This window comes from Phallusia mammillata, chromosome 2 (genome assembly GCF_965637545.1).
Source record: "Phallusia mammillata chromosome 2, kaPhaMamm4.hap1.1, whole genome shotgun sequence".
NCBI lineage: Eukaryota > Metazoa > Chordata > Ascidiacea > Phlebobranchia > Ascidiidae > Phallusia > Phallusia mammillata.
The window spans coordinates 21,334,592-21,358,396 of record NC_137253.1 but is presented as its reverse complement, the minus strand read 5'-3'; the positions used below and the strand labels follow the sequence as shown (position 1 = coordinate 21,358,396).

General features: G+C 39.0%; 2 protein-coding genes across 3 annotated transcripts; one reads left to right on the top strand and one right to left on the bottom strand.

The window, feature by feature from the left end:
• The first annotated feature begins 1,415 nt into the window (after window positions 1-1,415).
• LOC145215512 (TAF6-like RNA polymerase II p300/CBP-associated factor-associated factor 65 kDa subunit 6L) lies at window positions 1,416-3,564 on the top strand. Its single transcript, XM_080084209.1, has 2 exons — window positions 1,416-2,137; window positions 2,235-3,564. The coding sequence occupies exons 1-2, from the start codon at window positions 1,699-1,701 to the stop codon at window positions 3,356-3,358; spliced, it is 1,563 nt and encodes a 520-aa protein (XP_079940335.1). The 5' UTR covers window positions 1,416-1,698; the 3' UTR covers window positions 3,359-3,564.
• A 510-nt stretch (window positions 3,565-4,074) lies between these two features.
• On the bottom strand, window positions 4,075-20,288 carry LOC145215511 (uncharacterized). Of its 2 annotated transcripts, XM_080084207.1 has the most exons (15): window positions 20,083-20,288; window positions 18,890-19,522; window positions 17,657-17,741; window positions 16,619-16,756; window positions 14,561-14,708; window positions 14,028-14,092; window positions 10,414-10,497; window positions 10,058-10,235; window positions 9,647-9,722; window positions 9,115-9,262; window positions 8,870-8,996; window positions 8,319-8,497; window positions 7,249-7,519; window positions 6,938-7,050; window positions 4,075-5,082 (listed from the first exon to the last, which is right to left on the bottom strand). In XM_080084207.1, the coding sequence occupies exons 1-15, from the start codon at window positions 20,208-20,210 to the stop codon at window positions 4,999-5,001; spliced, it is 2,457 nt and encodes an 818-aa protein (XP_079940333.1). In that variant the 5' UTR covers window positions 20,211-20,288; the 3' UTR covers window positions 4,075-4,998. The 2 variants fall into 2 exon arrangements, with proteins under 2 accessions (XP_079940333.1, XP_079940334.1); XM_080084208.1 differs by lacking the exons at window positions 18,890-19,522; window positions 20,083-20,288 and adding an exon at window positions 17,964-18,222.
• Between the last annotated feature and the right edge of the window lie 3,517 nt (window positions 20,289-23,805).

The following is a 23,805-nucleotide window of genomic DNA, read 5'->3' as shown; positions in this document are numbered from 1 at the left end:
CTAATGAAGTGAAGGATATTTAGAAATATTATACACCCTTATGGACTCGTTTATTTCATGTTCGAACTAATACAGAGTTCATTCTAAAGTTGCCTAAACCTATAATCATAAAATGAAAACAAACTTAAAATGTATATAAATCTGTGGTAAAAACTGTATAAAAAGTTGTACCTAAACCATTAAAAACAACCGACAAAATATGACAAAAGCATACAATTGTTAAAATCCCTTTTGGGCTTCATTTTAGAATTGACAATATAGTTTTACATATACGGTCACGGTCAGCACGGAGACAGGTGTGCCAAAGGCAATAAATCGTCTGTTTGTGAACCAAAGCAATACTGGCCGTAACAGTTGTTATTAATTTGTTTTATTGGTGGTAATATATGATAGCAACGTACGGAAACTGTACTGATATATTTTTTTGCTGCTAGAAGTACTGCTTCTGAAAAAGACAGAAGCTTACAAAAACTTGTTGTGGTTAAACTTCATGAGGATAGAGAAACAGCCCAATCTAATTAAACTAATTTACTTCATGCATTGTGTCAAAAACAACTCTTGTGCTAAACATTATACACATGTAAAACAACACGTTTTCCAAAAACAACCTCACTGACAGTGTAATGTGCTTCATTGCTTCGGAATTTTCGTTTTCTAAAAAGCAGACCGCACAAAATCTAACCTTCAGAATGCAAATAGAAAACACCATACCACACTGCTTCGCAAGTTTTAGCATCCTTAAAACCAGATTAGCTGCTTGTGGTGCTTGTTTTGCCATCAACGTGACGTATGCACAAACAGTTGTTTCTTTGTCGACACCTAGTGTTAGTATTTTAACGGTAAAAATATGAACAAAAATGTGATAAAAATAAACTATAGTTTGAAGTGAAATCAACCCTACAGCCGAAATTTTCCGATGATTACTGTTTTTTACATCAATATAATCCAACACCCTGTGCATAACCCTGAGCCGAAAAGAATCAACCGTACACAGTATTTGCAGATCTATTTGAACAAGGAACCGAAGATGCCCAAAACTTTGTGAAATATATATTCTGTGCAAATACTTTGTGTAGCGGTTGATTGTGTTCGGCCTAGGGATTTATATACTGGGTTTTGGAAAATGGGTTAAAATACGGCAAAGAAAAAAATAAAACCAGAAAAGATGATTGTAAAAAGATCCTTCTAGCATGGTCTCTTTCCTCTATGACAAATATCACGAAACACCAATTTCCAACAAAATAAGGGACTTTACTAGTACTTGTTACTTTGGATTAAAGCCAGTGGTCCTAACAGTCTCTAAGTTTATGTACACACATATGTATAGAAAGAGTTTTTATGTTTCAGCAAGGGTTTTGATACAACGTTAACCTCACACTGTCTGCTCGTACGTCGTTATGCTTTTGTAGGATTCAAAGATAAACATTAAAAAAATGCCCTTGGAATTTGAAACTTCGTAATGCCGTATTATATGCACTATGCCAGAACAAACACGATGCCGAATCGCATATAGCCTTATACAACCCCAATCTGAAATATGTTTTATGAAGTGCCTCATTGGTTTTCGAGGTTCAATGATGCGTGAAAAGTTTGGGAAGTAAAGAAAACAAGTGGAGATATTCGAGATAATCATTTTGCTAGTGCGATTTTGGGGGATTTGGAGAACGTTATTTGCAAAAGTATAAACCTTACACTGACATGTCCACCGGAAATCCACCAGAAGATCGCAAATTTGTTGTATTTTCCCCACTGTCTATCCAAACCTATGCAGAATCGGAGGGTTTTAAAGATGTCCCTGAAAACGTGCTGCACGCTCTTGCGGAAGATGCAAGTTACCGTGTGCGTGAGATGATTTCAAAGAGTTGCTTGTTCATGCGACAAGGAAAGCGAAAGTTTTTAAAGGCTGCAGATGTTGACAAAGCTCTGTATTGGAGTGACATGCCATCAGTCACTGGAGCTCCAGAAACGTTGGAGTTTGTTCAACTTGGTGATATTACTTGTCAGCCTGATTCAATAGCAAATCTCAAACATGTTGCAGATGGTGAAATTCCCATGCATGTTTCTCACCCATTAAAATTAACTTCTCAATGGATCAACCCAGTTAGTAGCAGCCCTGCTGGTAGTTCTGATGCTGAAGGTATGTTTATACAAATGAATGTATATATAATCTATTTATAATTTGTAATACTGTACATTAATATAAATAGGTTTTAAACTAGCTAACTTTTTTCAAGGACAAATAGTGGAATCTTCACCCAGAAAAGTCAACAATTCCTACACTGAATATTACACTGCATTGGTGGAATGTATTCTCAGTGACAATAAAGAGCTGTTTTGTCATTTGCTCGAGGACATTACAAAAAATGCAAAAATATCTCCTACACTTCCATTTATGGTCAACTTTTTGTCAACAACCAATTTGGTCAGCCATGACCTTGGAAAACTATCATGGATGATGTATGTAATCAATGCACTTTTCACAAATCCAGTTATATCCCTGAATGAATATGTCATGCCCCTTTTAAATTCAGTCATGTATTGTGTTCTTGAGCCTTTGGCAGCATCAATTAATCCACTAAATGATCATTGGATACTTCGAGACTATGGAGCACGTCTTCTTGCTAAAATAATTACCAGTCAACCTGCTTCTAGTAATTTTCTACTTGCCCATCTTCACTCCTCCCTGAAACAAATTCTTATGGACCCAACAAGGCCCTTGTGTTCACATTATGGAGCAGTTATGGCAATTGGTGCCCTTGGGTCAAAAACTGCACAAGGGTTGCTTATTCCTCAATTAAATAAATATGTAACAGAGGTGCTTGACCCATTTTTAAATGACCTTTCTCTAACAAACGTTCACCTTAAGGAAGATGCACACAAAGTGCTTGGTGCAGTAAAAAGGTGCATGGAAAAGCAACCTTTGCCATTCATTCAATCATCCACAGAATGTACTCTAAGTAAACGACATGTAGAAGACATAAAAGATTTGTTTGGGGATTCTCTTACAACATGGATGCAGGAATGTGGCAATAAACCACACTCAAATGACATGACATATACAAATAATTCCTCTCAGTTTATGTTTCACTATAAACTAAATGTGGATTCCCCTAATGTATGTGTGAAAGGAGCCCAATGTTATGAAGACATGTTTGAAGAGCGCAAGAACCTAATTATTCCCTCTGATATAGTTATTAGATTTGGTCACCCCAAACCACCTAAGCGGAGGTCTTATAAACAAAAAACAAAAAGCATTAATGATTCAGTTTTCCCCAATTCTCCATGGAGTTTTTGCTTTTCAAAAATGCATGCGAGGCGACCATCACACTTGTGCGACACCACACAATGGTGCTTATAGTACCTTAATATGTGTTTTTCTTACTAAACTATTTTACCAGTTCCTGTTTGCTTTACTGGTTTGGATTTGACCTAGAAGAATGAAATACGGAAATGATAATTTAAAAAACATACTTGTTAAAGAATATTTTTCTCAGCCATTTAGGTCTCCAACTAGTTTCTGCAAAGATTCAGAAAAAAACTAATAAATACAGTATGCAGTTGGAATATTTGACATACTTGTTGGTCCAATAAATCGGGGTAGAATGCAGGAAACATTGGATTTTATTGATATGCTAGCATTGTTTACAGTAATTTTTTCCAAACCTAAGAATGCCAGTTTTTGTACCACAAAGACAAATATATTTACAATCTTAAACTGGCAAACTAGCACTAAAACCCAAAGATCTACGAGCTCAACCCCTGGCTGTGTCGAATTTGTTAAAAAAAAAAAAATAATACTCAATTCTAAACGACTATGCTTTTTTCAGGACCTCTCGGGTGTAGCCTCATACCAATGACATTAAACAAGCAGCAATAGTCCTAGCAAACTTAAACACTATGAAAACGTAAGCTAGTTTTCTTTGTGAAGTAGCCATTTTTCCTTTGTAACGTACATAATCAAGAGCCATGGGTTGGGGGTCATTTTAAGGGGGGCACAAACTATAAAAGGGTGAGACCCACCGAGTTACTGACCAAGCTAGTGTCTGCTATTACCAGTTTGTGATAAAAAAATAGTTCAATGTGAGCGAAAAACGCTCATTTTATTGTGTACTGACTTGTAAAAGGGATATACGAAGAAAAATTTGCAGTAAATCATAGAATCCACACAAACGTATTTACGACTTGAATGTTGGCAAAAATACATAAAAGGTTAAAAAAGTGATCTTTAGAACAAAACACACCACGTTAAAAGCTCAACCACTAAAAAAATATTTTCGAAGTAGTCAAACAGCCGCAAAAACGAGGAAATAATCCACGAAGTTAAAATCATGTCAGATCGCATGCTGCATAGCAAAGCCAGTCATTTGGTTTCATGGTTATTCACAACAAGCGCACTCACATACAACATGATAAAATTAATGCAACGTTGGGTGCACGTACCTAGTGTGCTCCAGGATGAAACTTATCAAAAAAGACAGGAAAAAACGGTGAACATTATTTTTGCCCACCACATCTGGTCTGTAAAGCAAATTGCACGTTTGATCATGAAACAAAACGTCCGCAAGCGCTCGGACCGTGTACTAGACAATGATAGAAAAAGTAAACGATGAAGGGTAAGCGATCACGATGGGGCAAAATACTCTTGCTAAGCGTAGAAACAATCTGGGCGCGTGGTTGGATTTTAAACGAACATAGCAGTAAAAGAAGGTTTAAAATAAAATCGTTTTTGCTTCAAAAGTCGACGTTTTCCTTGAATATTTCCATTGATACAAAACTGACAGTCACCAACCACTAAGGTCTTGTTGGAATCAGGTGCTACCTTTACAGACATTGTGTAGGCAGCATGTAAACCAAGTTTGTCTCTTGGATTGAAGTCACCGCCGTACCAGGACAGAAGGGTATCGTTAACACCTATAAGTACAGAGTGCCAGGTATTTGGCATAAGACCAGCTATACGACCAGCACAGTTCAGTGCAGAGAAACGTATTTCCCGCAAGGTTACTGGTTCAGATTGTTCGGGTTATTGGCGTCCGAGAGGAAGATGTCGTCCTTAATCATATCGTCCATCATGACATCCGAATACTGCGGAAAAGGGAAAGAATGACTTAATGCCTAGTCTAGTACATCACATGATAGTTGGGCCCGCACACGCATGTTTTAGCCACTGTGTTGCAGCACACTAAAATGCAGTGAGAGATTACCAAATGTGCCGCAAAATATTTGTGTTTTCGGAGCAAAACAATTAGCTCATGTTTTCGAGTTTTGATGACTAAATGCGGCAGTGTACGACAACGATAGAACTCTATTGTAATCTTATTTGATACCAAAATCACATAAAAGTAAACCTGCCTAAAGTGTTTGTGTGTGTTTTACCACCCAAATGTGTCCCATGAACAATAATTTAGTTTGTTGGTGTGCCACAAGCCATGGGAAAACACTGCTTTACATCACGCGGCGAGATTTGATTTCGAGTCTCACTGCATTTTATGAAACTGCAATAACACTGTTTTTCTATTGTTTTTTACATTAGCCAATCAGCTTGCTTATAAACACACGTTGGAAGATTGAGGAACTACATGACGTCACATACAATGCGCAAACCACCTAAACCATTACAACACCACAAACCACGTGACTCTCTACAGCAGGGGTGGCCAACCCGCGGCTCGCGAGCCGCATGCGGCTCTTCGCCTGGTTTTATGCGGCTCTTAAGTTGTTGTCGAAGTTTGGGGCCATTGTGTATATTTGGGTTAGTATGGGGCGATCTGGTAAAAAAATCGTTAAATTTAAAGTAAAGCTTTAACAATTTTGCTTTTGAACAAACTTTTTATCGATGTGGCCACAAACCTTGCCTTAAAACTGCAACTTTATGTGGCAAATGGCTTGATTATGATGGCATATATTTAATTGTGAACAATGAATGGTTGCTCATTGTTGCGTACAATGCGAATGAGACACGAAGCAACAGCAATATTTACAACAAATGTGTTCCAGAGTAAATAATGCTTCAATCCGTTGTTTTTCGGGTTATGACGAACGTTATATTTTATCGGCAGTTTGTCTTGGGTTTGAATTGAGCGATTGTTGGTGGTGAATGCATTAATGACGTCGCAATGAATTTAGTTTCGCCACTTTGCACTTGGGGCACATGCGCGTTAGGTGTTTGGGGCGCGTGCCCGTTAGATGAAAATACCGCAAGTTTTTTCAGCAGGGAAAATCTTTTAAATAAACAATTTTTGTCAAGTTAGCCTTCAAATTGGCAGTGAAAAAAGATTTTAGCAATTCACCAGAAATGAATCTCACCGCACGTTATTTATAGAATGAGAAAAAAGGGGTATTTTAATTCATATGTTTTTGTTCGATGGATTCGTTGAAATGAGAGTTTTGTGTGAGAGACAGTGTTTGCACTCACCATTTATTGTTGAAAATGACTGGCCCGTGGTCTGTACAAGTCAAATTGTGTCATTATTATGTTGGTGTGCGACATTTAGAATAGATCTGGCTAAGCTCAGGTCTCTGTGTGTGAGTAAGGGACGAGCCATTTAACAAATGTGCTTATGTGTTTAATGTGGCTCTTTGTGGTAACACAATAAAAAATATGGCTCTTGGGCTTTGACCGGTTGGCCACCCCTGCTCTACAGTATTGGAATTAGGAGAAAGTTTTTTTCAAAATTTAGCTAATGATGCTGGTTTTCATTCCACACTATAGCCCCAGGCCGGTAGTGTAATTACCGGCATAAATACTAGCTAACGTCTGGTATAATCACAACATATACCATGACATCATGTGACTACACGGCGCACGAGCTAGCTAATTTTACGAAGTTTATGAACTTAATAAAATCATGTGATTTCCAACAGATGGCCAGAATTGATTTAAAACCATGACTCAACAAAATTTAAAGATTGGCTTAAAATAACAAGTCAATAGACATACCTGCGAGTTTTCGTTTAAAAAGGCACTAAAATCGCTTCCGCCCATCAACGTGCTGACGTCTGAGGCACCAGTGGGGTCAAAGTTCAAATCGGATATATCCATGTCACCAAGACCTAAAAAAGGCACAATGAAAATTCTAAAACGTCCTTTTTTCTGGTGGTCAACGCTTACCAAAATTTGCGAACACATACTATGTGCCGCAAAACAATCTGCTCTTCAATACAATGTTGGTTTACTAATTTCTTTGTTAAAGTTTCGTTTGAGTTTACCCTTGTAAGAGCTATCACGAATTAGTGGCGAAAATAACTTACTCAGCACTGTGTTACTGGTGAGGGGATCCAGTACTTGCTGGTTTCCTAAACTCAAGTTGTCTTGAGGATTGGGTGAATGAGAAGGATAGGTGGGCACAGGCGAAATGTTTAACATTTGATGTTGCTGCTGCTGTTGTATTTGTTGTTGTTGATGATGATGTTGTTGCTGCTGTTGCTGTTGTTGTTGTTGCTGGTGATGATGCTGGTGCTGTTGGTGGGATGTTACAGAATTCATCTGCTGCAATTCAGTGAATGCACCGTCCACCATCAACTGCAAAAATATACGATGTTTCAGAAATTGACACATTTTAAGTTGCTAGGAAATTATTTTATCTTTGTTAACTTTAGCTTGGTGTACGTTCATATTTAAATTCAGCGGGACCCTGAGTCAGTTTTGGATCAAAATTGTAAGTTCTAAATAGTAACGTTTTTTCTATCTCTGTGTATCAAGATACAAGTCCATTTGTGTCCCGTCATTCTGATACAGTTTACCGCCATTGGTATACGCTTGACAACAACAACATGAACTTATCTAAACTTAGTGCAAACGCGATTAAGCATTAGTAGCGGTATGGAACAGTCTCAATGGGCTGTCAAAGTACGTCCATAGCAACTATGCGCCAATGTTAAATTGCTTATTATATTATTACAAAATCACTATTTAATCCACGACCACGACAAATGGGTTTTATAACGACCGAAATCCATTTAGCCCAGTGCACTTTTACTATTGATTTTAGATATTAGCCTTTACATCTTCATGCGCCGTCTATTGATTTTTCAATAAGATTTGTTGTGTTGACTCGCATAATGCTTCGCCCAATGCATGTATTTCTTGTCACCGAATTATTGGAAAATGGTTTGTGGTCGCATAAAATTACCTCTGCCAATTAGAACGTACCTAACAGAATCAATTGGCTAGCTTTCATCCACATGGGTAAAAACCGAAACATTTTATCGTTGCGTTATTTCCTTTTTTAATTTCGTTCCCCAATACATTTTCTCTCCCATGAAACTTGTAACGTTTGTAAACAAATGATAAATATTGCTTTTCTTAGGTATGATAGTACCTGGTTGTGTCCCATTTGTTGCTGGTCGCTGCTACCGACAGGCGTGTGATGATGCTGGCCTGGCTGAAACACCAGAACTTGGTCATTGGATGTGCCGGGTGGACTTGTGACCAGTATAGGGGAATGTGACGATGGTGTCACGGGATTCGAGGGAAAACTTGAAACTTGCAATTCTTGCTCTAAAATACGAATATCATGTTAGTACCCATGCTGACAAAATACAGCATTAATACAAGTCCAAAACTTCAGTTTAATGCAAAACATAAAAAACAAAAAACAGCTTTTTAAAGTACGGTGGAATCCCAAAATTTGATACGGTTTAATACAGTGGTCGCCAACCACCGGGCGTCCGTGAGGAGTTTGTTACCGGGCCGCATAAAACTTGCTCAAAGTTCACATTAAATCAAAGTTGTAGTAACTGTAATTAGTTTCAGTGCGAAACATTTGTGGCTTTTAAAGGCCGGTCCGTGATAATAATTTCAGTTTCAAACCGATCCGCAGTGTTAAAAAGGTTACCGGCCCCTGGTTTAATATATGATGCTGTATCAAACCTTTTGTGAAGTTTAAATCGCGTGTGGGGGACGTTGAGTCGGTAAGCAGGGTTTGTACCATGTTTTGTTTGTCCGTCTGATCACTAGAGACGGGGATCCCGCTTTGTTGGACCATCATTTCTAGTTCCTAAACACAAAGCAACGGTCAGAAATTTGGACACAACCTCATAAATGTTCCAGTTAATTTTTCCCCCCAAAAAAAGCGATGTAGTGTCCATTGTTTTTTTAGGTCCATTAAATAGTACCTGAACTCGTAGCAGTAACTTCTTATTCATGTTTTCCATTTGCTTTGCCCTCTGTTCAACTTGCCGGGAGCGTGCTTGCTCGTTCTTAAGCGAATGAATATAATCGACTGCTGCCTTTAAAATCGATCCCTTATTCCAGCGAACGTCCCTGTGTTCAAGCAATAGGAATTAGACCATTAGAGAACAATCTACCTCAATGCGACGGCCAATAAAAAATTAGACCCTTTTCCCAATAGGCCCGGAATAGCAAGCATTTTTGATTAAGTTAAGGACATTGCATAGATAACACAATAAATTTACTACCAATGCAAAAAAATTGACTTACAAAAAAGTAACCCTTTAGTAACTACAAAAAAATGTACATCCCTTCACGTAACGTTCAAAAAACAAAACTTTAAGCACTTAAATGGTGACATGATGATGATGACTTTACCACTGATGTGAGTGGTCGTACCCCCACAAACTTTTTTAAGGGGTGAAAAGGCGTTCCTACATTCCTAAGCCACCCAAAAAGTTGAATACAACAACTTACGGGTCGAGTGACTTCGGAACCATGTGTCCCAGCTCCTTAATTCGGTCGTTGATGTTGTAACGTCGCCTTCTCTCAACTGAAAGTAAAAATTATGCTATAAAATTTCGTGCTAAAAGCCGCAATAGGTGAAGAGCAAACTAGATGTTTGGAATATCGCAACCCTCAACTACACAGGAGCACGAATAGTTGGTGATTCATAACTGCTCATGTCTATGGTGCATGACGACTACCGTGTTGCTCGCATTGGAATTCTTACCGAAACTCGGTTTAAACTTAGATTGAACAATGTTTCAACTTAAAAAAAAAGTAAATCGTGTAAGTTTGTTCGAGAAGCAAAGTCTTTTCCAAGAATGCCTAACCGAGAGAGTTTATTACGAAAATAAAGTAATATTGTGAGGAGTTGTATCTCACTGATATTGTGGTTGTCTTTTTTGATTCTGTCTTTCGTAAAATGTCGAATCTCGTCGTCCGTTAGTTCCCGTTTGACGAGAGGATACGACGATGAAGTTTGTTCTTTCCGAACTACCCCGAGATTTTGTGAGGCTCCCAACGCAAACGTGTCAAGTTGGTTGGGTGAAATTGTTGGAAGCTGCAAACAAAAATGTACAAATCATGATACAAATATGTTGTGGGAATTGCATTTGCGAAGGTTACATGTTATTGCTTGCTTTGTATGTTGGAGAGGTGCAAAAACATTCACAATTGGGTGCTTTTTGTTATTTATCAACAGATCGATATATGATTAAAAATTTTGCCAATCAGTGTACCGTATTCGCAGTGCGATCATATCGGAAGTGCTCATCTCCCATACTCGACTCAATGCTCACAATGTCGTCCACAATCTCGTTTACCTACAAACAATAGAAACATAAGTATACAATGCATCCACACACGGCATGTTATCGATTGAGTGGCGCTATGTTTTTTTTTATTTTTTTATTTACCTGGGACGTGTGGTAATAAGGGTTTTCATATTGCCACCAAGGCTGCCAATGTGCGTATTCATACATCCACGTCATGGCAGGTTCAGATAGCAGTGGACTGTTACACAAGGCAACTAACTTAACAATCGATGCCTAAATTTGTTCTATTCACGCGGACTTTGCCAAAGCAGGTGTTGCGCTAGAGTGAATAGCACGAGACAAATTAAAATCTAAAACAAGAACAGAGGACAAACGAATATTGCGACATAGATGCTTCCGATACGGGAAAACGGATGCAAGAATAAAATCCATTGCAATGAAAAAACTGTGTTGTCATCGTTGCTTATGGCTTTACAAACTGGTAAACAAAGTTTCAATGACAGGAACTTGCGAAAGCCAGCGACAGGGCAGCTCTGAAGATCGATGGTTAGACGTGGCGATAAAACTGGAAATATTGTCAGCCCACGAGGGGCGGGGCCGCGTATGAGGTGACGCCCTGATTGTGCACGTATTTCATCAAGGTTATTGAAACGTGGCGCAAGATAACTTTATTTGGAACGTTGCCAAGTTCGTTGCTGGAATTTCCCTACGAAATTCACCATTCGCATGATGTAACTATTTCACCCCTTCGCATACTTGTGTAACCGTGCCCATTAGAACGCTTTGTGGGGAAATTAGCGAAAATACACTGACGACAAAATATTTTGCGGCTTTCGTATTTTCAGAAGCACTTTTCAAGTTAAGGCAGAATAACGTAAAAGAAGTTGGTATCGTAAATGGCAAAAAATTGCTAATTTTTGGTAACGTTATTAACATCACCACAAATAGTGCTTTGACGCAGTTTGGTATCAATGAAAACTATATTTAAAGCAGTTGCGTTTAAGCGTTGGTTGCGCTGCCTCGTTTCTAAATATTCCAAAGTCAAAGTCTAGGACACACAATACAATGATGAACTCTATAGAAACGAAAAATGTCAGCACAGTCACAGTTCTTTATTTGTGGTGACCCTACTCTGGTTGCACTTCATCCTGTGATTATATTTGACTGAATGGATATTACACCGAAATCGGAAACTAAGCGAGGCAGTTTTAAAGCAATTTCCGCATGGCGATCCAAAACACTATTCTGGGTTTTAAACAATGCCGACTGGATGAATCTTTTCACGACAGACTAACATCGATTGTGGGAAACTTTAATATACTTCCGCGATTAGAACATTGTGGGCTAGATATGACTCCAACGAGTTCAATATCATCACGTGGATGCACGAGTCAATAACAGCAAGGAAATGGAAAATCAACTTCGCATATGGTGAACCCCAATGTTAAATTTAGCCGTCTGCATTAGGGTGAAGTCTTTTTATACAACGTTTAGCTTGTGTTGTTTCCCCCAAAATTAAAACTGTTTGGGTTATAGTATTTTTATGTTTTAGGTGCTTAAAAGCAAAAGTATATACATTCCCAAATTTAACGATTTGCAGCAGTACAAGTAATTGGTTCCTCTTCTCTAGTCTCAACCGCAAAACTTTAAGCGCATAATCTACATACACTGTAAGTGCGGGTGAGCACGGAAAAGGGGTATTCCTAATTATTTAAAATGAACGCAAAACTGACGCAAAGCGAGCTGAAGCGTTGATACTCGGAATAGTTTTTTTTTTAATTCTGACTCGCAAAAACACTAAAATGTGATTGCTGTGGCATTTTCCAGAATTACGACGTCCAAACTTCCGTTCTGTTATTTTACCAAACCACCGTTATAATTCAAATACCTCCTACTCTACCTCTAGTTAAATTAATTTGACAACTATGACTGTTACTTGTGTCAGCGACTTCATATGAACTTAATTTCTAGAAAATCGAAAAATTTGCACAGACGGTCCAGCTAATTGTCCAAACTAAATTTTATTTCTGTCTTATTTAGTATTTTTTCCAAAACCTGGCAATTTCCAACCAACTCTCAAAAATATTTTAAACAAACCATGCCAAGTTCACACCTGGGCCTAAGATATACCTCACTATTGTAAACAGTTTAGACTCCTCGAAAACACAGACGCGCGAAGACTGAAAACATCACAAGGTCCAACCGCATGTTTTTCTCATCTAAACGTAACCCGCCACAGACAAATGATTATAATACGCCATCCCGGTCATCGCAAGTATCCAATGCATCTCGCGCGGGGCCTTCCAAACACGGAGTTGGCTTTTGTCGAGAGAAAGCTTCCAGGGCAGCGCCCAATTGTCCTCAACACAACTCCAGGCGCTGAGTCACACCACGCAATCTTTCAGATGCGAAAGATCAGCGTCCAGCAAAATGACTGACCCCACTGTCATTTTCCTTGATCGCGGAATCAACATCGACAGAACAATACGCGCTGGGCGGTGTTTTTTGAGCTATGGGAAAATGCCCCTCGGACTACAGGGAATGACGCAACCGGCTGATGCCAACAAAACCGAGAAATTTCGCAACACTACAAGGCTTTACCTCAGTTTACCACAACGCATGTCAGTGTATTAAATCTTTATCGCAACTCAAAAATGTCAGTAACCAACTTTTTAACAGATAAATTACAAGAACCAACTTGCTGCCAGCTTGCAACGCATGTCGCAAAACCCTCACCATCAACGATATTTATATCCACAGGATTGCGGCAAGCAAAAAAGTGCGGGCAGGTAGATGGAGACCTGCACGTCAATCAAACCCATGTGACGTAATAATCAACGCTCGCGGAATGAATCAACAATACGCGATGGGGGTGAATAAAAATTCACGCATTTACGTCTTTGAGAACCAGTGCAGTGAAAAATCTACTATCGTTGTTCTCGTTATAACGTATGCCCATATTTGGTAACTTTCATACGGCTTAGTTAATGCTTAGTTGGTAAAAGGTTTTTGGGATTCAGACAGAATATTTTTAACCATGTTTTGCATCAACTAAAGGTCTGTTGATAAGCACGACTCTCCAATGTGTCAAGCAACTTATCAAACTACTATTAATTAAACCCTTATCAAGTTTTTTTAGGGAAACAGATATAAAGCGTTTATACCAAACCCTTGATTGAAGTTTCTACCCTACGCATTTTAAACCTTTGCAAAAATCTATTTAGCGCCAAGAAAGGTTGTTTTGTACACAAAGCTATTTGAAAATCAACTTTTAGAGTGTGTATGCAACAAGCGCAACAACAGTAGCTTATGTAAAGTGCGCACGAATCTATAGTTAGCAGAAAAATCCATATGCGGACCGTGTGCAGTGCCCAATGTAAACCAGCACTGCCCGGTTGACATTTCGATCTCAGTCGGGTCTTGATTCGTCAACATTCGCGCCAATTACACTTCAGTAACCTAACGAGTTACGCCAACAATTTAGCAAGCTGTAATCAATAAAACAAAAATGACATGTTGCAATCCACAGCAAGCCATCTTATGACTGGCCTACACAGCTAAAGGTGGGAATGACTCACCGAATCAGTAGAGAGATTGAGTCGCGCCATCGGACTGGCCGGTGTGCTGCCGAGGTGCCCATCACCTGTAACCACACAAGTATTGCATGAAAGTAGCACGTGTTACATGGAAATAACGGCGCCTTTTGATTTCGTGTATTGCCACAAGTGAATGTTGGAGTATGTAATGGTAACGGCGCATGTGCTACATATAACGACTAGTGTCGTTGAAATTTGGTTGCAGAAATGTTACTGCCCTTACGCAAGAGCCTTTTGAAGACCAAGTGCCAAGTTTCGCAATAGATAAAGAAACCTTTGTGTAAATTTATTAACGAAAAGCATGCTGGACAAAACACTTTTTATCACGGTTAAGGTAAGAAAAAAGTAATGTCATATGTTTTACTTATGTAAAGACAATTCAAACATTAAGTTCGATTGATTGTCGGTGAATGGTTCTGGAATCGGGATTGGCAAAACAATCTTACTTTACTTTTCTACGTTGGAATAAACAGTTGGCTGCCTTTTATGAACTTTTACAGTTCTAACAAACTTACCGCCTGCAGGAGCACTTGATGCAGGGTTAAGCAGCTGGCGGACAACATACTTCGTACCATCGTGTGATTGGCTGAGGTAGTCACGCACTTGGTTACGCTGCGTTTCTTTCACGTAATACTGCGTGGGATTCTCGAGACGAGTTTCGACCTGGCACAAAATAAGATTACGTCATTATTGGCAACCAAGTTTATGGAAATTTTGCGGCGTGTTGAGAGATTTTGGAACGGCCACAAGAAATATGCAAATTCTGCGAAGTCCCCGTTTTGTTTGAATTTAAGTTGCAAAACCGAAAAATGGGATTGTAATGGTGCCAAAATGTAATCTAAATTACTTTGTTTTATAGACAGTTCGGTTTGTACAATATATTACAGGTGTTGTTTATTCCACTTGTATGGTGGTGTACAATTACTGTGAACTATTAAAAGTCACTTGATTTCACCCATAAACTAAAATAAAAAAGAATACAAGTTCGAACCTGGCATTGATAATAAGCTCCGTATACAACACTTTTCTTGTACCGCATATTGGCCTCGGCAACGTTACCGCTTTGGCCGTTACTGCCTTGCCATGAATGTGGGGAGCATTCAAGGGCATGGGGCCGTTGTGCTGGCACTGACTGTAAACTATCAGCATGCGTTATAGCCTGGCCGTCTTGCCACGGCATGCGACCTGTATTCTGTGCATGACAACCTGTATCATCTTTGTTGAGGCGACATTTCGGTGGAATGTACCTCATAGGATTAAAACTATTAGCTGATGAGTTCTTGCTGTATACATCGCCCACTAGCGGCGGACATGCTGAGCTACTATGGTCTGACATGCTTTCCAACTGTACACCACCGTTCGTCATCCTCTACCATATACCTTACACTGGCTCAATGTTACGAACTGCAAGTCTAAATTCAACTGAACGTGTTGATGATGTAGCGCAGGAAAAAATGCTTTCGGATGCGATTTAACTTTAGAACGCAAATTTAATATCAAGTTAATCAGACGATGCGGGAATGACTAGGAAGTTAAAAGCCGTAGGAGTTTTTAATCCGGTGTGGATAGAAAGTGACGCCCGCTATGGCTAATGGTTTTCACCCACGAACTACTTAATCTCACATAGCAATCGGATAAGGGAAATGCGTGGCTAATACGGGAAACTCGATATTGACTTCCACTTTAGACAATGTTCGAATCTAAACATCGTTCGTCAATATGTGTCTCAAAGCTTCATTTATGTTAAAGTTGCTTAGCAACCTAGGCAAATCAAGCGGCTATCTTTATGCATGTTCTGCTTGGATACTGAAGCATCCTTTACACATGTAAGGTTAAGAAACGATGCTATGTTGTGCTTTCTGCCTATCCAAACTCAAACAATCTACACCTAGAATAAAATAGTTAAAAAAAAACAGTGAAGTGCCAACTGCACAACACATACTATAAAACAAAAGTAGATTGATTTAGTAATAGTAAAATGGATGACAATTCAGTATTGTTTGGGAACGGCTATAAAGTTTTACATCTGTTTATTTTTGCTTGGGTATTACTTTTACTACCTTTTTACACAAAGTTACTTAGCCAATATGCCCCTTCAAAAAAAGGTCAATCCATGTAAACCAAATATATACTGCAAGAACGAAGAATGTTATAAGCCTACATTTACTATTGTTCTGTGTCAAACAAATTTGTGTGTCAAAACAAATTTGAAAAATCATGTCTTTGGAGTCATATGTTACAAAAAATGGCAAGTTCCCCTCCAAAATACATAATGAATTGACAAAAACATAAAAATACAACATGACTTTGTGTGTGATATATAACTATGTTAAGTTATATGAATACATAAACTACATAGTAATATTTCTGCATAATAATCAACAATGACTTTCATAAATAGGTTACATATCTTACCATTGGGCTTTTGCATTGAGCTTTTCTGTGGTTCTAAAGCAAAACTACAAAAACTTGTTAAGCTAACCCATATTCATACCATATGCATGTTATTAGCAATATGCTACAACACAACTGTGCCTTGCTATCATTTGATTTTAATACTTTTTGCTACAAACCTTTAATATGGCTGAAGGCAGCTGTGGAGTAGATACTGATATAGATGGAAAGTTAATGGAAGAGGTAGCTGAACTTTTAGGGGCAGAAAGCTGCTTGTTTACACGGATTTCTTGCGACTGTTTTTCCTCCTGCAGGGCCTGAAAAATGTTGATTGATATTGAAGAAGTAAAAAAAACATATCTTCTAATCCATTTGCAGCAACCGTCAAAAAAGCAACTTTAAGCAACGATTTCCAGAGGATCAAAAACAATTTTGCATCTCTATCATAATATTTTGTACACATGACATAGTTGACTTGCTATTACTCAAATGCTACAACAAATATTTGTTACAAAGTAGATAATGTAGCTGAAAGTTGGGTGCATCTAAAGTCCTAAAATATACATAAAAACTTGGATCGCTTGGTGCACCTTAACATTCATAAAGGTACACAAAGCGATCCAATATTGCGATATAAAGATGCACCAACTAATATCGGGGTGCACTGTATGATATAAAGGTGCACCAAGTAATATAGGGGTGCACTGCATGATATAAAGGTGCATCAAGGGATATAAGGGTGCACTGCATGGTATAAAGACGCACCAACTAATATTGGGGTGCACTGTATGATATAAAGGTGCACCAAGTAATATAGGGGTGCACTGCACGATATAAAGGTGCATCAAGGGATATAAGGGTGCACCAACTGATGTTGAGTGCATCAAGCGATCCTGTATATTTTAGATGCACTGCCAGAAATTGTGTGTGATGCTAAGTGTAAAATCACAGAAAAACAATCCATACAATTTATGATATCATGACAATATTATGTTTGAAATAATCAGTTTTGCATAGAAACATCAGTTAACAACAAAAAATATGAAATTAGACCATAATAAGGCTTTGTTGTGAATTTGTATTGGATTAATTAAAGTTAAAGTAGTGGCTTTATTATTGACTGTTCGTTTAGCAGGTGCACATCAGTAACAACACCAATACAAATGGAAACATCAGTTTAACAAACCACTGTTGTTATTACTATACATCAAACCTACCCTTGCCCTCTCCATTTCCATCTTTAAATTTGCTCGACTCATCGTGATATTGTTGTTGTTTCGATTTTGTTGTAGTAAAGAAGCACTAAAAATATATAATTTTCCTTCAGTATAATACAAACATGAAAAAGAGGTATTAAAAAGTCTAACGGGTTTGGATAAGTAACATCGATCCGGAGAAATTAAACGATTATGTGATTGGTTGACAGCTAAAAACGTGACGTGACAAACTACAGCGTGATTTTTTGAAACAATGGCGTGTTTTAATGCAACAGCTCTATCATGTAAGGCAAAAAATTGCATTAACCTGTTCAAAGTGGTCTTCCGGTTTTCGGAAAATCAGCAGAAAAAACGCTGCAGGCTGTTTCAGATAACTACCAGTCGGCTCGCTTAACTTAACGCAACCTGTACCAGCAATCCGTGTGCAACCAGGCGTGACGAAATCGACAAAACAACCAGACCCTCGACAAAATGGAGTCTTACTACGTCGCCATGTTTGGTATGTGTAATAAAGGCACAACAACCCAAACTCCTGAGCTAAAGTTCTGAATCAAATATAATTCGGTTAATTTCTGCCAGAGTTTTGGTAAAGTATGAAATGAGTTTTGTGCTGTCTTGAGTCAATCAATACTCTAATCTGGACTTTTGAAAATAGTACTTGTCAACAGCAATATCTGAGTACTGTCCAAAAATGGCTTTTTGTTTGCAGTTCTGGTGAGTAAACAACAGCCTAATGTACTGGCTATAACTTGAACAGTAACTAAAACCAAAAGCAGCAAAAACGTACACGTAGCAGCCAGCCCTACGCCCAGCCAGACGTCACGAGGCAAATGGAGTGAAGCTCGGCAAAGGGCGCGATTGCTTATAAACGTGCGGTGGTTTCCCGCGCCGATTGGTAGCCGTGCTCTTGTATTCTCTTTACCTTCACACTCGGCCTTCTCCATTTCTGATCGTAGCGTGTAAGATTTTTTGGGAAAAATTTGGGAAATACTTTCTTTCAACAAAATAACCATGACCGCCAAAACTTTTTTAAAATATTCAGCCCACGTAAACACACCGGTTACCGGTATTATTTAACCTCAAGCATGCTACGTGCGCACGCAAAGTTTTGGTAACGCAAAACAATTTTAGAATTCAGAAAACAGGCTCGAACTGTGTTGATCGCAAATATCCCTATTAATATTTTTTTAATATTGTGACTTTAATTTGTAACAAGTAGAAAACTCATCTTACCTTTTGGCAGGTCGTACAACTCGGAGTAAGACGGTTTTTCGTGTTTGTGTTTCCACTTTATTACCTTGAGTGGGGTCGGGTTTGGGAATGTGATACACTCTTGTAACAGCGTTCTTTCCTTTTTCTAAATTTTTGTTTAAAAATAATACAGGGCTACACTTTGATGCAACAGTTTTTGTGGCCTGTGTACGTATAAGCGAATGCGCTTGAAAAACAGGTGTAAATGGCTTATTACTGTCTTTTATCAGTTTTGGTGATGCCACAACTTGAGCAGGTTTGGATGTTACTTCTGAGTCTTTTGATGAAGCCACGTTTAACGTATCGGCAGTGTCGGAAGTGTCAGTTCCATAGCCCTCCGATCCGTGAACTGATGTGTTATCTGTGGTTCCGACTGGCGACGCCATAAGTGATCGAAACAGTTCGCCGTCATCGTCGTCACTGTCATATGGTAAACTGTCCCAATCGTCAAACAAAGGTTCAAAGTCAGATTCAAGTTCTTCTTGGGCACCAGCTGGAAAAATTGCGCATAAGTCGTTCGTACTTGAACTTTTCTCTTGACTCGGTAAAGACGAAGCGAGGTAGCAATGGTCGTTTTCAATCGATAAAAGGCTGGAGCTCGAACAAATTGAAGTGCTAAAAGAAATCAGATGGTCAAACGAATAGTCGATGTCTAAAAGGATGGTCAGTTATACAACATGGATATATTAGTGGCGAAATGTCGCAAGTGCCTGCTAGATGTTATTTACGCGAAACAGTAGGCCTACATGGAAAAGAATGGAATACATTCAACGAAAACATGCGACGTAGATTGAATACTTCGCGTGTGTTGGAGATGTAAAGGCAATTTTAGCAGAGCACTTCCCATTAACGGATCTGGTGGATATGGCTTTATCATCAATCAACACAACTTCCATGGTACAGTAACATTTCGAAATGACTCTGTCGCCTGCCCTGTTTATCGATTTTTAGCACTACACCAGGGCACCAAATTAGCTGTGTTGTGTCAGTTTTTTTTAAGTTTTACATGCATGAGCAAATACTGTTAAAACAACTCATTCATCAATATCTACTTTCATACTTTTTTTAGAAATAAATATCCTTATTAGCAGTTTAATCGGCGTAAAAAAGTAACAAACGTTACGCAAATTGTTTTTTTTTTCACAAGCGTCGAAATTAAATAGATACGCACTTACCCGGCAGGCACAATAGGAGTTGATTCCAGTTTTATCTGCTTCGCTGTGGGCAAACTTGCAATGGAAAGCAAATCATCCGGCGCTGGTCGCTTTTCAGCACAGGCGGATGTCACGTCAATCAGTTTCATTCCTTTTAAACCACAATTCAATAGAGGTCGTTGTTTTAACCGATTTTAAACCTAACATAAGCTGAAAAAGCAACAATAGTTTTTTTCTAACACTTAGAAAAGTAGTGCTGTACTCTGACATGGTAGAAAATCTCTGTGACCCGCTGGTTGCTGTAAACCGCTTGGCATAAACTGCTTCGTTGATTAATGGCCAGGAAGTTATCTCTGAATTGCTTCGCATGGGCATGAATTCGTCAAAGCAAAGGCACCACAGGCAACAATGCCATTCTACAAGCCTTTCGTATGCAACGTTATACAATGCGCTGCAATCGGCTCCCGAGAGGAAAGTGTGACTTCTTCTGCTGGTGCGCTAAAATGAAAATGGCAATTACCGCAAGATCGATAAATTTACTGTACAAGTGCAGATTTGCTTCCTAAAGCTCGCTATAAAATACATTGTATATCCTTGCATCAAAGCGCTTGCGAGGTACATTTATTTACTCGTTCGCTAAAATTAGGTTAGAACGCTGATTACTCAACCGGTCATATGAACCAACTTAAACTACCAGCAAACAAACTAACTGACTGACAAAGAACATCCGTCAATGTACTTATCCGGCTTAAATGCAAGAATTCTTTGGGATAGGATTGGCGCCCCACGTTGTGGCAGAACAGACGCCGGCACTATCACATCTGGCATATACCGGTTCACGTTTGATATATGCTGATTTGCAGCTTGTAGTAAAGTTCGTCTTCAAACGTACAATCCTGTAATCTATGTTACTATTCATGTGCTTGTGACAACTCTCATAAAAACGTACGGTTTTGCTTGTGGTAAACTTATCATGCAATATATTTCTTGCTAACTTGATTTATTAAAAAAGAAACTACAAATATCCTTGCAACACATAGATTGCAGCAGATAGGAGACAAACTAGCGGCTTTAGATCAATGCAGAGACATAGGGCCAGGCCCGATTGATCGTAGCACTACAAGCCACGGGAAGGTCGATGCGGCCGATATCCGCAGCGACGAAAAACGCCGTTGTAAGGGTCATATGACGAAAATCTCTTCGTTTTAATCGTAGATATCCAGCGGGGGACATTCAGGCAGGACAACACACGAAGATTGGGCGTGTGGTGCAATGTGTTTTGATGGCCCAATGGGCCTTGGGACAAATAGACTATGTACAGTTGACCTGCAGTGCTGACATGTTTGACTTTGTCAATAAACCAAATTGCGCGCTACATCATTTCCAGTAATAGCTGCGAAAAGTGGCCATTCAAAAAACGCGGAGAATCACAAGACGGTGTCGTCACATACCTCACGCCACACGTGACATGGGTGACGTAACCACGCCGCCTAAGTATGTGCGCGTGCTCGTTGGGGAAAATACTACGTTTCCAGCCCCGCAGCGGTTCTTCGCGATGCGAGTTTCTCCCCACCTGGCCTGAAAGCAGCAAACAACTCTCGCGTAATTCTAAACCTTGAGCTCAAAAACCGCCGGTTCCGGTTTGCTTGATCGTTTAATGTTTGCCAACTAGCAACTGATTTGAGTCATCTGATATACCTTGTGTTTGCTTTTTACCTGCCTGCTTCTTGAAAAAGCACTTGAATACTGGAACTACATTCTCCACACTGCACTCTTCGATCAACACTAACTGGGAATGCGGTACAAATTATCGCTGTAAGTAAACCAACGATTGTCCCCATTTGTAAAGCAACATCCAGCAGCGCGATTAGACGCGTGGCTGCTGCCGTACCAGCTAAATCCGAGCGATTTCCCCATGGCACACGTCACAAAGAAAGAGAGAACCAATCAACTCCGACAGACTCCAATAATGCATTATTTAACAAGTCACATCGTATCCAGCAACGCCTTTGACCCAGTTTCAACTCTTTAGTATCTGAGTCTAGCGACTGCAAACCCGTATTTTACTCTGAAACTCTTAACTCTTAAACGAAATTTTATTGCCTTTGTTATAGTTTGCGGAGCAAGGTGCGTTTTCGTTTAACCCCTTTTAATGTAAGTCGTTGACGATAACCCATTGATGTTCAAAAATAGGATGTTAGGAAGCGAGTTAAAAGTTCAAGAAACGAACAAGATTGCGTTTTACGACATTTTGCTTCATCAAAACAGCAATTTGATTTCTCATCGAGCTTAATTGTTTGCACGTGGTAAAACATCAAAAATTGCTGCCCGTTTGTTGACATAGTACCACCCGATGAAATTACTGGAGCAAATAATGGAAATGAACGGTGACAGGCGTTGACGTGATTTTACTGCTTTTCCGATGTAGTAAAAACGGCACGGTTCTTGACATTGCGAAACCCTTATGGTGTAACGGCCTATTCGCTATGCTGCACATTTCAAACAAAAACACATTGACAAAAACATGTTTGTGTTAGCAGAATATGGTACTATTACCAGAACCGGAAACAAATCAGGTCCAATTTGCTTTCTTTTTATGGTGTACAGGGAAACCGGGAACGATTCAGGAAAAAAAATCATTAATGTAAAAGCATATGAGCCAATAAATGATAAGCTGCAGACAGTGCACACTGTTTCGACCTATAAGGTCTCATGAGACCTTATAGGTCGAAACAGTGTGCACTGTCTGCAGCTTAAAAATCATTAACTGTTGTAAAATTTAGCTAAACTACGCACAACAATCTACCAAACAAGTAAATAAAACTAACTTATTCTGACTGCGGTGCAGTTAACATTTTATTGTGCTTTTTGTTACTTGTTAAGATGGTGCGAACGTACGACACCGCATGCAGTTCAACGCAGATTAACTAACAAAATCAATGAACATTTGTTTGATGCTTTAATCTCTTTTAATGTCAGGGTCCTTGCAACAAAACTGCTTTTACTATACTTACAAGTTGACACTAGTTCGTATTTTTTTTAAAGTTCACGATTAGAATGTTGGAAATGGTCTAAAACAGGGGTGCCCAACCCGTCGATCGCGATCGACTGGTCGATCTCGGACTGATATCAAGTCGATCGCGAGGGTTGCAAAAATTATTTTAAATAGTTGCTTTACATAGATGACTTTACTGTGTGAATCACAACGACATGTTAATAAGTTCATAAGTTGGCGCTTTGTTACGTTACATAGGTAATAGTTGCAGTAGTAATTGTTACTTTGTTCTGGTACTCGCTATGTCTTTGCTAATTTGTATTGGAATGGTAGATCTCGAGAGTTGGACTACCTCAAAAGTCGATCTTAAGTCAAAAAAGGTTGGGCACCCCTGGTCTAAAAGGTTTTGTTAGAAAACTTAGAAACTGTTGTGGACAGCAACAAAACCGTTACGAACAGTCTTTGTTTGTTGTTGCCCGGAAGGAAATGTAGAATTTATGTAAATGCTTTAACAATGAAACCGAAGAAGAATGAAGTTGTCAAGCAGCTGCAGCTGGAAAACGTTTTAAGATTGTTTTGTTTTTCAAAACGTAAAGGCATATTTTATTGGTATATTTTGAGAAAGCCGTATGAGGGAGGAACTCTTCACTGCGGTGCGAAGAATTTTGTATTTTCACAGAGGGGCTTGAAATATTTTGCGTCATTTGTTTGTCTTCAGTCATCCGCACTTCCAACAGAAATCATGCTCA

Excerpts from the sequence above, each read along its gene's own strand:
- LOC145215512 (XM_080084209.1), top strand. The coding sequence starts at position 1,699 with ATGTCCACCGGAAATCCACCAGAAGATCGCAAATTTGTTGTATTTTCC. Across the intron at positions 2,138-2,234 it reads TGGTAGTTCTGATGCTGAAG|GACAAATAGTGGAATCTTCA; the intron begins GTATGTTTATAC and ends ACTTTTTTCAAG.
- LOC145215511 (XM_080084207.1), bottom strand. The coding sequence starts at position 20,210 with ATGAAACTGATTGACGTGACATCCGCCTGTGCTGAAAAGCGACCAGCG. Across the intron at positions 14,093-14,560 it reads ATCAAGTGCTCCTGCAGGCG|GTGATGGGCACCTCGGCAGC; the intron begins GTAAGTTTGTTA and ends GTGTGGTTACAG. Across the intron at positions 9,723-10,057 it reads AAAAGACAACCACAATATCA|TTGAGAGAAGGCGACGTTAC; the intron begins GTGAGATACAAC and ends TTTTACTTTCAG.